General features: G+C 38.2%; 1 protein-coding gene across 4 annotated transcripts in view; it reads left to right on the top strand.

The window, feature by feature from the left end:
• Positions 1–13,028, top strand: part of EML4 (EMAP like 4) — a 150,316-nt gene that overhangs the window by 62,611 nt on the left and 74,677 nt on the right. For all 4 annotated transcript variants that reach the window (XM_034659599.1, XM_034659598.1, XM_034659597.1 and 1 more), the window contains exon 2: positions 4,385–4,567. In XM_034659599.1, coding sequence (XP_034515490.1) covers positions 4,385–4,567 — 183 coding nt within the window. The remainder of the gene's footprint in view (positions 1–4,384; positions 4,568–13,028) is intronic.

Below are 13,028 nucleotides of genomic sequence, written 5' to 3'. Positions count from 1 at the left end.
AATGTATCATAGGTTACTAACCATATCCATGGACTTTAGGTCATTTCCAATTTTGTGGCAATAGTAAACAGTGTAAAAAACATCACTATACAAGATAGAAACTTATTGAACCCTCACTGTATGGCAGTACGGTGCATTATTTTATCTAACAACCTCAAGCCTAAGATAAGTACTAATTCGCGTGAAGAAATTAAACGTGAGGAAGCCAGTCATAGAGCTGGTAAGCAGCAAACAGATTTATTTACTCAAGCCGTGTAACACCAGAGTTCATGCACTATTCTTCTGTAGCTTTTGTTGGATTCCCAAAGAGATTTCTTGCCCCTGAAAAGGTGAAGAGCCAAGATTTTAGACAGGAAGGGGTTATAGAATTTTGGAGCTATAAGGAACTGTGGGGATCAACTGCTGTGTTCCTTTGTGTCTCCACTGCTGCTGACCCTGTAATAGATCATCCAAAGGGGGAAAGTTGAGAGTGCAAGAAGCAGCATTGTGATAATGTTGGTACTAATAAAGCGGACATACTTGTCTTGGACAAATTGAGACAGACACCTTAACCCTATCCTAGGCCACCATCACCTTTCACATTTACTATAATAGCTTGCTTCCTGGTCTTATATTTACTCTTACTCTATTCCAGCCCATTCTTCACACAGAAACGAAAATGACTTTTTCAAAACAAAAACCTAATTATGTCACTTAGTAGTTTAAACTCCTTTAGTAGCTTTGTGGAAAAAAATGTATTTATTTGGTCCTCCTGTGATTATTAAAGAATGCAGCGTGAAATAGAGTAAATTGTGAGTCAAGAGTCCTGTGTTTGAGTCTCAGGTATCAAGACTATGGTTTGGCGACCTTGGGTGAGCTATTTAACTTCTCAAGCTGTTTCCTGAAATATAAAATATAGTGTGAGGAGGGGGATATGGTAATAAATATGAAAGGTATAATATAAATGCAGGACATTGTTAATAGTTAACCTTGTGTTTGTTATGCCCTTTGAAAAATTGTCCTTGTGTCTTATCACAGTATCTAGCAGGTCATATAGGATTTTTACAAGCTGAACCACCTTTCATGTAACTATCCAAGTTTCACGTAATAAAGACCTCAGTCATTGGAGCACCTGGGTGGCTCACTTGGCTAAGCATCTGGCTCTTGGTTTCATCACATGTCATGATCTCTGGATCAGGAGATCGAGCCCGGCATCAGGGTCCATGCTCAGCAGGGAGTCTGCTTCCTCTCTTCTTCTGCCCCCTCCACCTTTCCCCTGCTTGTGCTCACTCTCTCTCTCTGAAATAAATAAATCTTTTTTAAAAATTTAAAAAGTAAAAAATAAGTTTAGAAAAGTTAAGTGACTGTAAAAGCCAGTTACCATGCCAGTAGTAAAACTCAGGACTGTAATCTTTTTTTTTTTTAAGATTTTATTTGACAGAAAGAGACAGCAAAAGAGGGAATACAAGCAGGGGGAGTGGGAGGGGGAGAAGCAGGCTCCCTGCTGAGCTGGGAGTCCGATGCAGGACTTGATCCCAGGACCCCGGGATCATGACCTGAGCCGAAGGCAGACGCTTAACGACTGAGCCACCCAGGCGCACCAGGACTATAATCTTGACATTATAGTCTGATAATCTTTCCATCAGGCTCTGTCACCTTCCCAAAATAATTAAGAGGATCATGTGTTAGCAAAAATCACATAAATATTTTACCTGTGATTATAATTTATATTTTTTAAGATTTTATGTATTTGAGATAGAGCAAGAGAGGGCACAAGCAAGGCAGAGGGGCAAAGGGAGAGGGAGAAGCAGACTCCCCCCTGGGCAAGGATCCCAATGCAGGGCTTGATCCCGGAACCCCGAGATCATGACCCTGGCTAAAGGCAGACACCCAACTAGCTAAGCCACCCAGACTCCCCTCTGACTGTAATTTAAATATATAACTCATCCTTCAGAAATTGAGAATAGTGTAGAATGGCATGTCCATATAATTTACTGACTTCAGTAGGTTACAAGAAATGGCTTGCAAAAAGGGAATTTATTAGGTTACATAATTAGCTAGGAGGAATATTAGAGCATCTCTGAGAATTGAAGGTCCAGGACTTCAGAGACTAGAACTGGATCTCAGGGCAGTCAGAGCTCTCTGTCACTAATGGCTCTGGGTGTTTGTCCTTATAGTTAGCATAGAAGGATGGGCTACCGTTTCCTCTCTGGGAAACTTGGAGGATTCCATTTGGTCTTCCCCATATCTCACAACCACTCCTGTAGGTAGTATTAGATTAAACCATGTGAAATTGCTAATAGTTAATCATATTTTTTACCAAGCAAAAAGGCCATTTCCTGTGGTTCAACCTGTGTAGCATAAGTAGAGGGGATGACGAGGCATCATTGATTGATGGCTCTAATGGGACTTAAGAAAATGGTGGAGTTCCACAAAAGAGGAGAGCTGCTGTTCTTCCCACCAGAAGAAGGAAAATCGGAAAGCATTCTGGGCAGACAGAAATAATAGTGACATAGGGATGCCTGGATGGCTCAGTTGGTTAAGCGTCTGACTCTTGGTTTTGTTTCAGGTCATGAGCTCAAGGTCATGAGATTGAGCCCCGCGTGAAGTTCCACACTCAGCATGAAGTCAGCTTGGGATTCTCCCTCTCCCTTTGCCCACCCCCCCGCTACACCCCTCCACACACTCCTCCCCCCAAATAAATAAATTTAAAAAAATAATACTGAGACAATACAACACACTTACAAAGAGTATGGCTCAGCTAGAGTTTAGCTGGACTACTGTGGAAATGAGAAAGACCTCAAATATTAGTTAGAAATGGAGTTATTCTTATTACTCCTTAAGCATCTGAGAGTTTGACAGAAGTGCCTTTTATGTAAAAAATGCACCCAAAGCCCTCAAATTATAACTTTTGTACTCTTCTGTTGTATCTTAACATTTATTGGATGTCAGACATGTCCGAAGCACCTTCCTCATAACCTGTTTAAAGGTGAAGAAATTGAGATTCAAAGAAGTAAAATAATTTCCCTGAGATTATACAACTAATTGTTGTTAAAGTCTAAATTAAAGATAATTTTCCTTCCATACCAGTACTTCTCAAAGATTCCATGAAACACCTCTAAAGGCAGAAGAGAGTACATATGTATGCCTAAGAGGTCTGTAGGCATGTATGATCTTAAGTGTGAATATTGTTTACTGCTCCATAGTAAATGATGATACCTTTGCTTTTTAAATGAAGGGTTTTTTTTTTTCCTCTTTCAACTCTGAGTTAAATTGTCTTTTTAAGAAGATATTATCTCTATGACAAAAATGGCACACTATACCTTATTATGTGAATGATTGATCCAGTTTATATCACTCTGGTCCAAACCATTCTTAAGTAAGAATTTGAATTCACCTCTGAATTTTCCTGCTTATAGTGAATTAGCCAACACAATTGAAGTTTCTATACTTTTGGGTTCTGACTGACCCAACAAACAGTATATTCTGAAGTTATATAGCTTTGGAAGTGGTTTGTAATTGCTCTGTTGTAGCTCAACTTTATTTAGTCTTTTTGTTGTTGTTATATACCTAAGGCAAATAAATATTAGCTATATGTTCTCTATAGAAACCACACTTTTTTTTTTTCCCCAAGAGGTTGGGACATCGGTGGGTAAGAAAGAACAGCAAGAATATATAGCAGTATTTTGTGGCATTTTGGGAGTATAATCAGTAAAGACTGAAATAGTGCTTTCTGATCATTGAGGCTGAAGGTGAGTGGTTCCTGATCTGATACATAAAACTGAGGTGATTGGTACTTCTTTTTTATTTTTATAGAGAAGTAGGATAATGATGTGGTGATTAAAAAGCATGTTTTGGTAGGGTGCCTGGGTGGCTCAGTCGGTTGAGCATCTGACTCAGGTCATGAGATCCAGCCCTGAGTCTGGCTCCATGCTCAGCAGGGAGTCTGCTTGAAGATTCTCTCCCTTTGCCCAGCGCCCCCCCCTTGCTGGCACATGTGCATGCTCTCTATCTCTCTCAAATAAATAAATCTTAAAAAAAAAAAAAAAAAAAATCTAGATGGTTTNATGGTTTACTGTCTTGAAAGTTTCCAGAAGTCTCCAAAGTGATATATTTAGAGAACGTGTCAATGAAAAAACCAGTTAGGGTGATAGTATAATATTAGGGAAAATTGGATCATGGGGAAAATGTTCATAATTTTAATTGTGTGTCATGTATGTTAACTTTTATTATTTTTAATTCAAATAGCTATGAAAATATTTACAGAAGTTAATCTGTATAAAAATGGTGGGCTTTTCCCCCCAATTTTTATCATCTTTTAAAAGACTTACCTAAACGGATCTTATTTGTTGTGAAATTCTTAAACAGTTCACTTTAAGAAATCTCTATTTTCTTCATTTTATAGATGATAGTATTTCTGCTGCAAGTACGTCTGACGTTCAAGATCGCCTCTCAGCTCTTGAGTTACGAGTTCAGCAACAAGAAGATGAAATCACTGTGCTAAAGGCAGCTTTGGCTGATGTTTTGAGGCGTCTTGCAATCTCTGAAGATCATGTAGCCTCAGTGAAAAAATCAGTTCCAAGTAAAGGTAATTGTTTATTAAAGTAGGAAGAGTCTTGGCTTTTTGCAACACTTTCTTTGCAGTAATGTATAAAACTTGTGTATTTAATCAGTGACATTGAAATTGGGAGTATAAACTGTATTTCTCTTTTGGATTAACTGTGACTATAGTTTTTCATTTCCTTTTTTTTATTACCAAGAATTTTTGAAAGTTTACTATTTATTATTTTAAATGGGAATTTTTTTGGTAATACCACTGATTGTACTTACAGGCTTTCATAGTATTTGTGTGAATTTATAGTTCCTGAGGGCAGGAACTGAATCTTCTTTTTGTATCTTGAACATAGCAGGTAGGCACTCATCTGTACTTTTTGAGTCAGTCCTTTTTGAGTCAGTCAGAAGTTATAAAAATCATCATCATTTAAATAGCCTTATTCCAAGCCTTCTGTGGTCATTAGTGAGCAGAATCCTGAAGAATGTAAGCTCTGAGACTCATTACCAACCCCAGTACACTGTTAGTTTTAACTTCTAGATATTGAGGGTTTTCACAGGTTGAGAGAAAGTCATTAGGATGCTGTTATTCTGAGTTTGGAGCAGGTATTCTGTGGCCTTTCCCTTCCTCCAACCACCTAGAAAGAATTTTAAATTCTTTCATGTTAATCAAGCAATTGATTCAATTATTTCATATATCCTCATGATTTTTTTTTCATAGAGTAGGTGGACATCAGCATAATTATCCCCCATTTTGACAGTGGGAAAAGTGAGGCTATGAATTCTGTTACTGAATGCTGAGTTTACAGTATATATGGTTTGGAGATAGATGCATATAGGTAGCTGAATTGCAGGTCTAGTGTTCACACCAGTCTTGGCTAGCAGTAAGAATTTGGGAATATTCAGTTTATGGATAATAGTTGAAGCCATAGATAGAGGATGTAAAATGAGAACAAGGCTCCCAATTATTGTGTTGGAAGCTCTAGTATTTCAGCAAAGAAAGAGTGATTCATGTTGCCAGATACTACAAAGAAGTTGAATAAAACAAAGACTGAGAGGTGACCATTGGATTTGGCAATTATGAGATTACTAAAACCCTCCACAAGCACTTGTAGTGGAGTGATAGGATTGCAAATCAAATTACAATATTTTGAGAATTGTGGAACTGGGAGTAGCAACTGTAGCCACACTTTCAAAAAATTTGCTTGGGAGGGGAAGACGGTAGTAGCTAGAGGAAGATGCTAAATTGAATGTCAGCTTTAATTTTTATTTTTTAAGATGTTGTAGACTCAAGCCCAAAGATATGTTGAGGACAAAAAGGCAGAAGAGAGGAAGATGCTATTAGTGGGAGTGTCAGTGAGGGGTAGTAATTGATGAGGCAAGTTTCCTGAGAGTTTGAGCAAGGATCGTAGAGCAGCAGGTAAGAAACTATTGGCCTTAGAAGACTACTTCTTCTGAGATAGACTAGAAGGAGATAAAACTGAACGGGGCTACTAAATATTCAGGGTTGTTAGGGGTGGAACTTTTCATTCCTTACCACTTTTCCTCAGGAGACAGTGATGCTCTTTAAGAAGGTAAAACTGTTCCTGGGTGGTGAAAAGGGTGAGTTGGAATGATGAGAGAATGGAAGACCATAGACATATGAAAAAGTTGCTGAGTCACCTTGAAAGCGTTGAGGTGGTTCATTCTGCCTGGCTTTGTGGTCCTCCCTCCTTCCCTCCCTCCCTCCCTCCTTCCCTCCTTCCTTCCTTCCTTCCTTCCTTCCTTCCGTCCTTCCTTATTATTGAAGTATATAGTTGACGTAAATGTTATTAGTTTCAGGTGTACAATATCATGATTCAACAATTCTGTTTATACTCAGTGCTCACAATGATAAGTGTTGTCACTATCTGTCACCATCCATTATTAGTAACTATGTTTCCTGTGGTGTACTTTCAGTGAATGAATGGATAAAGAGGATGTGGTATACATATACAACATGATTCCCATTCTTAGACCTCTCACCCTCAAAGACGCTAGGCCTAGGTAGTTAATTGAGGAGAGTTAGAGAGGTGGCTGGATTGATCTTCTCCATTAGTGGTTAGTAAGATAAATGTGTCAGTGACAAGGGATACGTTTGGCAAAAGTCTTAATAGAAACCACTTTGGCTAATAATGTTATATTGCAATCTTTAAGTTTTTTTGAGAACCAACTTTGAGGGCTGCCAGGACCAAGCCAGGCAAAACTTTATTTGGTTATAAATTGATTTTAATAAAGGATTCTGGAGTTGTTGGGAGTAGAATGAGGAGCCAGATCAGTTAATGTATGTAAGCTTTACAAGGAAGGTAAACTGGGTGTAGAGAAAGAACATACTTAACATCTGTAACTGATGTGTTAGGTACCCTCAGCTTCTGACTCTGTATAACTATTTTAATTCTGAAAGAGAAAATGATGTAGTGTTTGGTTATTAGCCACAATATTTTTGAAAGCTTATTTTTAATAGCTCATATTAGTTTTAGAAAATTAAGAATTTTTTATTATGCTTACACAACAGCGTGTTGTAATTTTATGTTGAGAAAAATTTAAACAATTTTTTCTGATTTTTTTATTTACCAAGGTATTTCAGTAAAAAAAAATAGAGAGAAATTTAAAACCTGCTTTTAAAAAATTTGGTAGGTCACGGTAGTTTGTATGATACACCAGTTACTTAGCACTTACCTGTTTCAGTGTCATAAAATACAAATACAATTAAATATCTGTAGTTCTGTTTTCCAGGAACATACTTTTTGTAAGTCACTCTTTCTAGTCTTTTTTTAGTTGTCCTTAGTCACAGTTCTTTGCCTCTGAAGTGAATTTAGGTCAGTTTTATTTAAGGCTTTTTAGTGGAGACTTACCCAGCTCTGGAGTTACAGAGCCACCTGTAGTTGCTACATTGGAACTTTTTTCTGCCACAGACTACCAACTCTTAATTTTTTTTTTTTTTTAAGATTTTATTTATTTATTTGACAGAGAGACAGCCGGCGAGAGAGGGAACACAAGCAGGGGGAGTGGGAGAGGAAGAAGCAGGCTTGCAGTGGAGGAGCCTGATGTGGGGCTCGATCCCAGAACTCCAGGATCACATCCTGAGCCAAAGGCAGACACTTAACGCCTGTGCCACCCAGGCACCCCCCCCAACTCTTAATTCTTATTAATAACTTTATTAATTAGATACCGAGTTCCTTTCCATTGATTCTACTTCATAAGTTTACTATGACTGCTATTCTTGAAATGTGCTAATAACATGGTTACATTCTGAAATGGGGTCCATTAGTGATTATTCCTTAAGTTACTTCTTTACTTTAGGTACAGACTTTGAAATGCTGTTCACAAAATAGATTAATGGGGGAGTTGATTATATAATAATTTGGGGAAATATTATTTTAGAGATGAGCATAATTCATTGGTAAGAATTAATTACTCTAGGGGTGCCTGGGTGGCTCAGATGGTTAAGCATCTGCCTTCGGCTCAGATCATGATCCCAGGGTCCTGGGATCAAGCCCCACGTTGGGCTCCCTGCTCAACACGGGGCTTCTCCCTCTCCCTGTGCTGTTCCCCCTGCTTGTGCTCTCTCACTTTCTCTGTCAAACAAACAAATGAATCTATCTTTTAAAAAAAATTAAATACTCTAGTTCCCTTTAGTGAAGAAACTTGCCTGACCAGCTTTGTTTTCTAAGATTGATATTCAGACATCGAGAGAAATACATATTTAAAGTTTTATAATTTATTATTGGAAATTCTAAGCAGCTTTATCTTGGAGTTTTTATATAGTACACAGTAGAACTAATTGGAAAAGGTATTAGGTGATTCTTCACTATTGACATTTGTATATAACCTAATCAACTGTAAGTTTGTTTTTGGGTTTTTTTTTGTTTTGTTTTGTTTTTCATTTTAGAGTGAGAGAGCTGGGAGAGGGAAAAGCTCAGACTCCATGCTGAGCACAGAGCCTGACATGGGGCTGGATCCCACACCCCTGAGATCATGACCTGATTAAGAGTCTAGTCCTCTTTGAAATTAGAATTTATTGTATTCACTTTCATGTAAATTACTGACAGGACAATAGTCACTATCATCTTCTTGAGATAGCTACATTTTCAGGGGGATTTTTCTTTAGAAGTAAGGCTAAAGCTCTGTGGATAAATAAGTGTGAAACCTTTTTACGAAGCTGTGGTTAAAAGTATAGGTCAGCTTCCTTATTGATAAAGTCAACTAGTTTTGTACGTGGTGGTAATATGGAGGGCATGATTTGGCTTTAGGTTTGACTAAAACTAGATGTTAATGCTATATATGCTGATGGCTTAATGACATTCTACTGTGTCACTTCATAGTATTATTGCCATTCAGTAAATGCCAAAATCAGAAATACACCTAACTAGTCATTTCGGTATTTTTAGTTCTCTTCTTTTAGTTTATCCTCTCCCGTGTGCCAGCAGTATTAAAAGCTAAGCCCAATTTTTATCTTGAGTATATTATGCTAGACGCTTAACTGAGGTAGAAAGTTTTCCTAACAGTTTTTAAGGTAGTGAGTCATTTAAGTTTCTCATATACCTTCTTTTCTGTTGGAGAATTTTTTCCTTTTGACAGCATATGTTCATAATATATGCAGCAGTTGCAGCTGAGTTCCTGCCAAAAGAAAAAAACATTACCTGTACTTTGGAACAAACGGGAAGGCCCAGGGAACACTTTGGCAATATTAACTGCCAGGAAGACAAATTATGTCACAGCTGGTGCCTGGGAAACCCATTAAGACCTCTTGGGGTGACCAAATGAATGTAATTTGAGAATACAGCCCAGTGGCATTATGTGAAGACAAGCTGTTAGTATACAATGGTATACAAGCAAAGGAGTCAGATTTATCTGAAGGTGGGAATTAGTCATTTTAAACCAGGAAACTGCTGGTAAACCAAAAGTATCAAGCATTGCAAATGCCACTTGAGAAATGAGAGAACCCAGAAGCAAAATTGAAATGTAGAGGGTGTCAGTTTTCTGAAAGAAAACAATCCTAATTATGTAGAATCTGGGATAGCATATAGCGTCTGTATCGTTGCCTCTTACTCCAAATAACATTTGGGAGAAGACAGAGATTGTCGTAGATTTGCTGTAAATGCTGTTGATAAGTAAATTACACTAATCAGGTTGGAAGGTGTGTATTTTCCTGGTGGGCCCTTGAGCTAAAATGACTGGTAATTGTAGGAGGAGACGGGAGAGTGTTTTATTATTTGACAACAGATCAGACTTCTGAGATGCTCTTTGTATATAGAAGTATGAGTGGATGCTGACTCAGACCAGGCAGCCATCACAGTTTCCAGAGTTCCATTTCTATATGAAGGTCAAATCCTTCTTTTTTCATTTCAACTCAAAATATACTTATCTTTCATTCATTCATTTGTTCTTTCCTTTGTTCTTTCGTTTTTTTTCTTTCATTCTTTTGTTCTTTTTTCTTTTTTCTTTTTTCTTTCTTTCTTTTCTCTCTTTCCTTCTTTCCTTTCTTTCTTTTCTTTCTTTCCTTTCTTATCTTTCTTCCTTTCTTCCTTTTCTTTCTTTTCTTTCCTGAAGGCTCCATTCTGGGCTCGAACTCATGACTCTGAGCTTAAGACCTGAGCTGAAATCAAGAGTCAGACGCTTAACCGACTGAGCCACCCAGGTGCCCCCAGCTCAAAATATATTTTAAAAAAATTAGTGGCCATTAGGAGTTAAAAGGACTAAAGTTCATGTTCCTGTGAGACAGAAGGCAAGGAGCTTGACTATATGAAGAGGGTGGAAGAGGTCTGCAGTTGGAGCTGTGGGGCATATGATAGAGAATATGAGATAAATAAAAGATTTTGAATATCACCTAGAGTTCTTCCTCCATGTACCACCTTTACCCTTCTCCTGATCAAAAAGTTTCCCATCATTTAAGGCTCAAACTATTTCCTGAAAATGTTTCCATTTTTTGTCTCTTCTTGGAATTATTTAAAAAGTTTTGTGTGTGTCTGTTTTGGTATGTATATTTGATGTTCCTGCTAGATTGTACACTATTTGAAGGTGGGACAGTTTCTTACTAACCTAGCTACTCTTGGGATGACTCAATAAGTACTTGTTAAATTGATTGTGGGAAGAAGAAAGTTTTAGGGGCGCCTGGGTGGCTCAGATGGTTAAGCGTCTGCCTTCGGCTCAGGTCATGATCCCAGGGTCCTGGGATCAAGCCCCACATCTCGCTCTCTGCTCAGCGGGGAGTCTGCTTCTCCTCTCCCCTCCTCTGCTTGTGCTTTCTCTCTCTCTCTCTCTGAAATAAATAAAATCTTTAAAAGAAGAAGAAGAAAGTTTTAGAAGCAGGAAATTGTGATTTAAAAAAAAAAAGTTTTAGGGGCGCCTGGGTGGCACAGAGGTTAAGCGTCTGCCTTCGGCTCAGGGTGTGATCCCGGCGTTATGGGATCGAGCCCCACATCAGGCTCTTCCACTGTGAGCCTGCTTCTTCCTCTCTCACTCCCCCTGCTTGTGTTCCCTCTCTCGCTGGCTGTCTCTCTGTCAAATAAATAAATAAAATCTTCAAAAAAAAAAATGTTTTAGAGGGAGGGATTGGGATAGATGCAGGAACAAGAGGATCTTATGTATGAGGGTAGCCAGGATTTTAGATTTTGAGATTTTGAAGACTTTATTTATTTGAGGTGGCAGGGGGCAAAGGTGGAGGGAGAGGGAGTGGGAAAGAATCCCAAGTGGACTCCATGCTGAGCACAGAGCCCTACGTGGGGCTCAGTCTGACCTGAGCCAAAACCAAGAATTAGATGCTTAACCCACTGAGCCATGCAAGTGCCCCTAGATTTTGAGATTTTGAATATGTAGCAGTTTCTAGTGATAACTTTACTGTGTGAGTCTAGAGTATAGTGAAGTTCGTTAGTGTTTAGGAATTGTCAGGCTAAGTTATCAGAAAGATCATATGCTTGGGTCTGTCATCAGGAATATAAACCGTATGATTAGTATTCTCATGTTATCATAAAGTATAAAAATTTTTTTTTGGCTTTTAACTGGCATTATGATGGTTTCTACTGTTATTAAAACGAAATTAATATCTTCCTGGTTTACGGACTTTTAGCCTATTTATTTCAGCTGGGTTGCTGCTCAGAATTAGAACTACTTTTACTTTTGTACCTTTGGTTACTAGAGATTACTGTTGCTTCCAGTCTTGTAGGCTAATCTTTGAGATTACAGCTCAGACTTTATAATGCCCAAGCCCTGGAGGAGAGGGATATAGATATTTATCTATATATATGTGTGTGTGTGTGTGTGTGTGTGTGTGTGTGTGTCTAATGGTGCATTCCAGTCATGGATTTGTGTAACTGTAGTAATCATTTTTATGTTCCATTCTTCCAGTTCCTGATTTTGAAAGAATACACTTTAGACTTCTCAACTGAAAAACAAGCATTCAACCACAGTTCCTTTTTGTTTTTAGCCTCTGCTTGACTTAGTGCATTGTCTCTACCTTGGGAGATCATTTACTCTTTCATTCAAATACTAAGGATTCCCAGAACCAAGAGCTTTCTCAAATTAAACTGTAGGATTTAAAGAGACCATGAAAATCTTCTTTTGGCCTTTTCTTGCTATTTTTATTAGTATCTGGGGACCTTGATGATTTAGTACTATTATCTACATAGAATTTCCTTTCCCCATACTCCCCCTGGTAATTTCCTATCTGTTATCCTGGCACAGCTTAAAATGTCTCTCTACATTAGGCAGAATTCTTTCTACTTAGTTACTATTCCTTCTGCCTGGACTCAAATTTGCGTTTCACTGCCTACAGTAATAGAACCCTGAGCACGTTAATAATCTCTCCAGTTTCTTCAGCAGTAAAATTGGGATGATAATAGTAAATCCCTTTTAGGATTATGCTTAAAATTAAAGGATATACCACTTGTAAAGTACCTAGGACAAGGCCTAGCACATAGAAAGCGTTTAATTAATGTTACTCCACACCACTTACTGTATTGACAATGTCTATTTCCTTCATCTTTTCACTGTACAAGGCACTGTTTTAGGAGCTGGGGATTAAAGAAATATAAAACACTGCCTTGCCCCCCCCCCGAAGGACCTCAGGTAAACTGAGAAGACAGGTCAGTATTACAAAATTATAGGTAATTGGTATTAAAAAGGTAAATTTAGGATACTTTGGGAGCACCTAGGATAAATACTTTAACTGGAGTTGAAAGTTCCTTGAAGAAGGTAACATCAGCACTCACCTACTTTCATGATTTTCACAGCCACTTATTAGTGCCAGTTCCCAAATTGTTCCCAGATCTGGACTTCAGCACTTCAGAATTGTCTGTCTACTTACTAGATTGTCCTGCTTGTGTGTATATCCTTCAGCATTTGTAAATGTAAAATGTCCCCAAACTGAACTCCTTATTCTTTAAGTCTTAAACATTTCGTAAAACTGACTCCTCCTCTGCATTCAGACTATCAGGCTCTTATTTCAGGTCCCCATCATCTTATGCTTGGACCACTAACCT

Source organism: Ailuropoda melanoleuca, chromosome 4, assembly GCF_002007445.2.
Source record: "Ailuropoda melanoleuca isolate Jingjing chromosome 4, ASM200744v2, whole genome shotgun sequence".
Lineage (NCBI taxonomy): Eukaryota > Metazoa > Chordata > Mammalia > Carnivora > Ursidae > Ailuropoda > Ailuropoda melanoleuca.
Note: the sequence above shows the minus strand (reverse complement) of the source record. Positions and strands in the feature narration are given on the sequence as shown.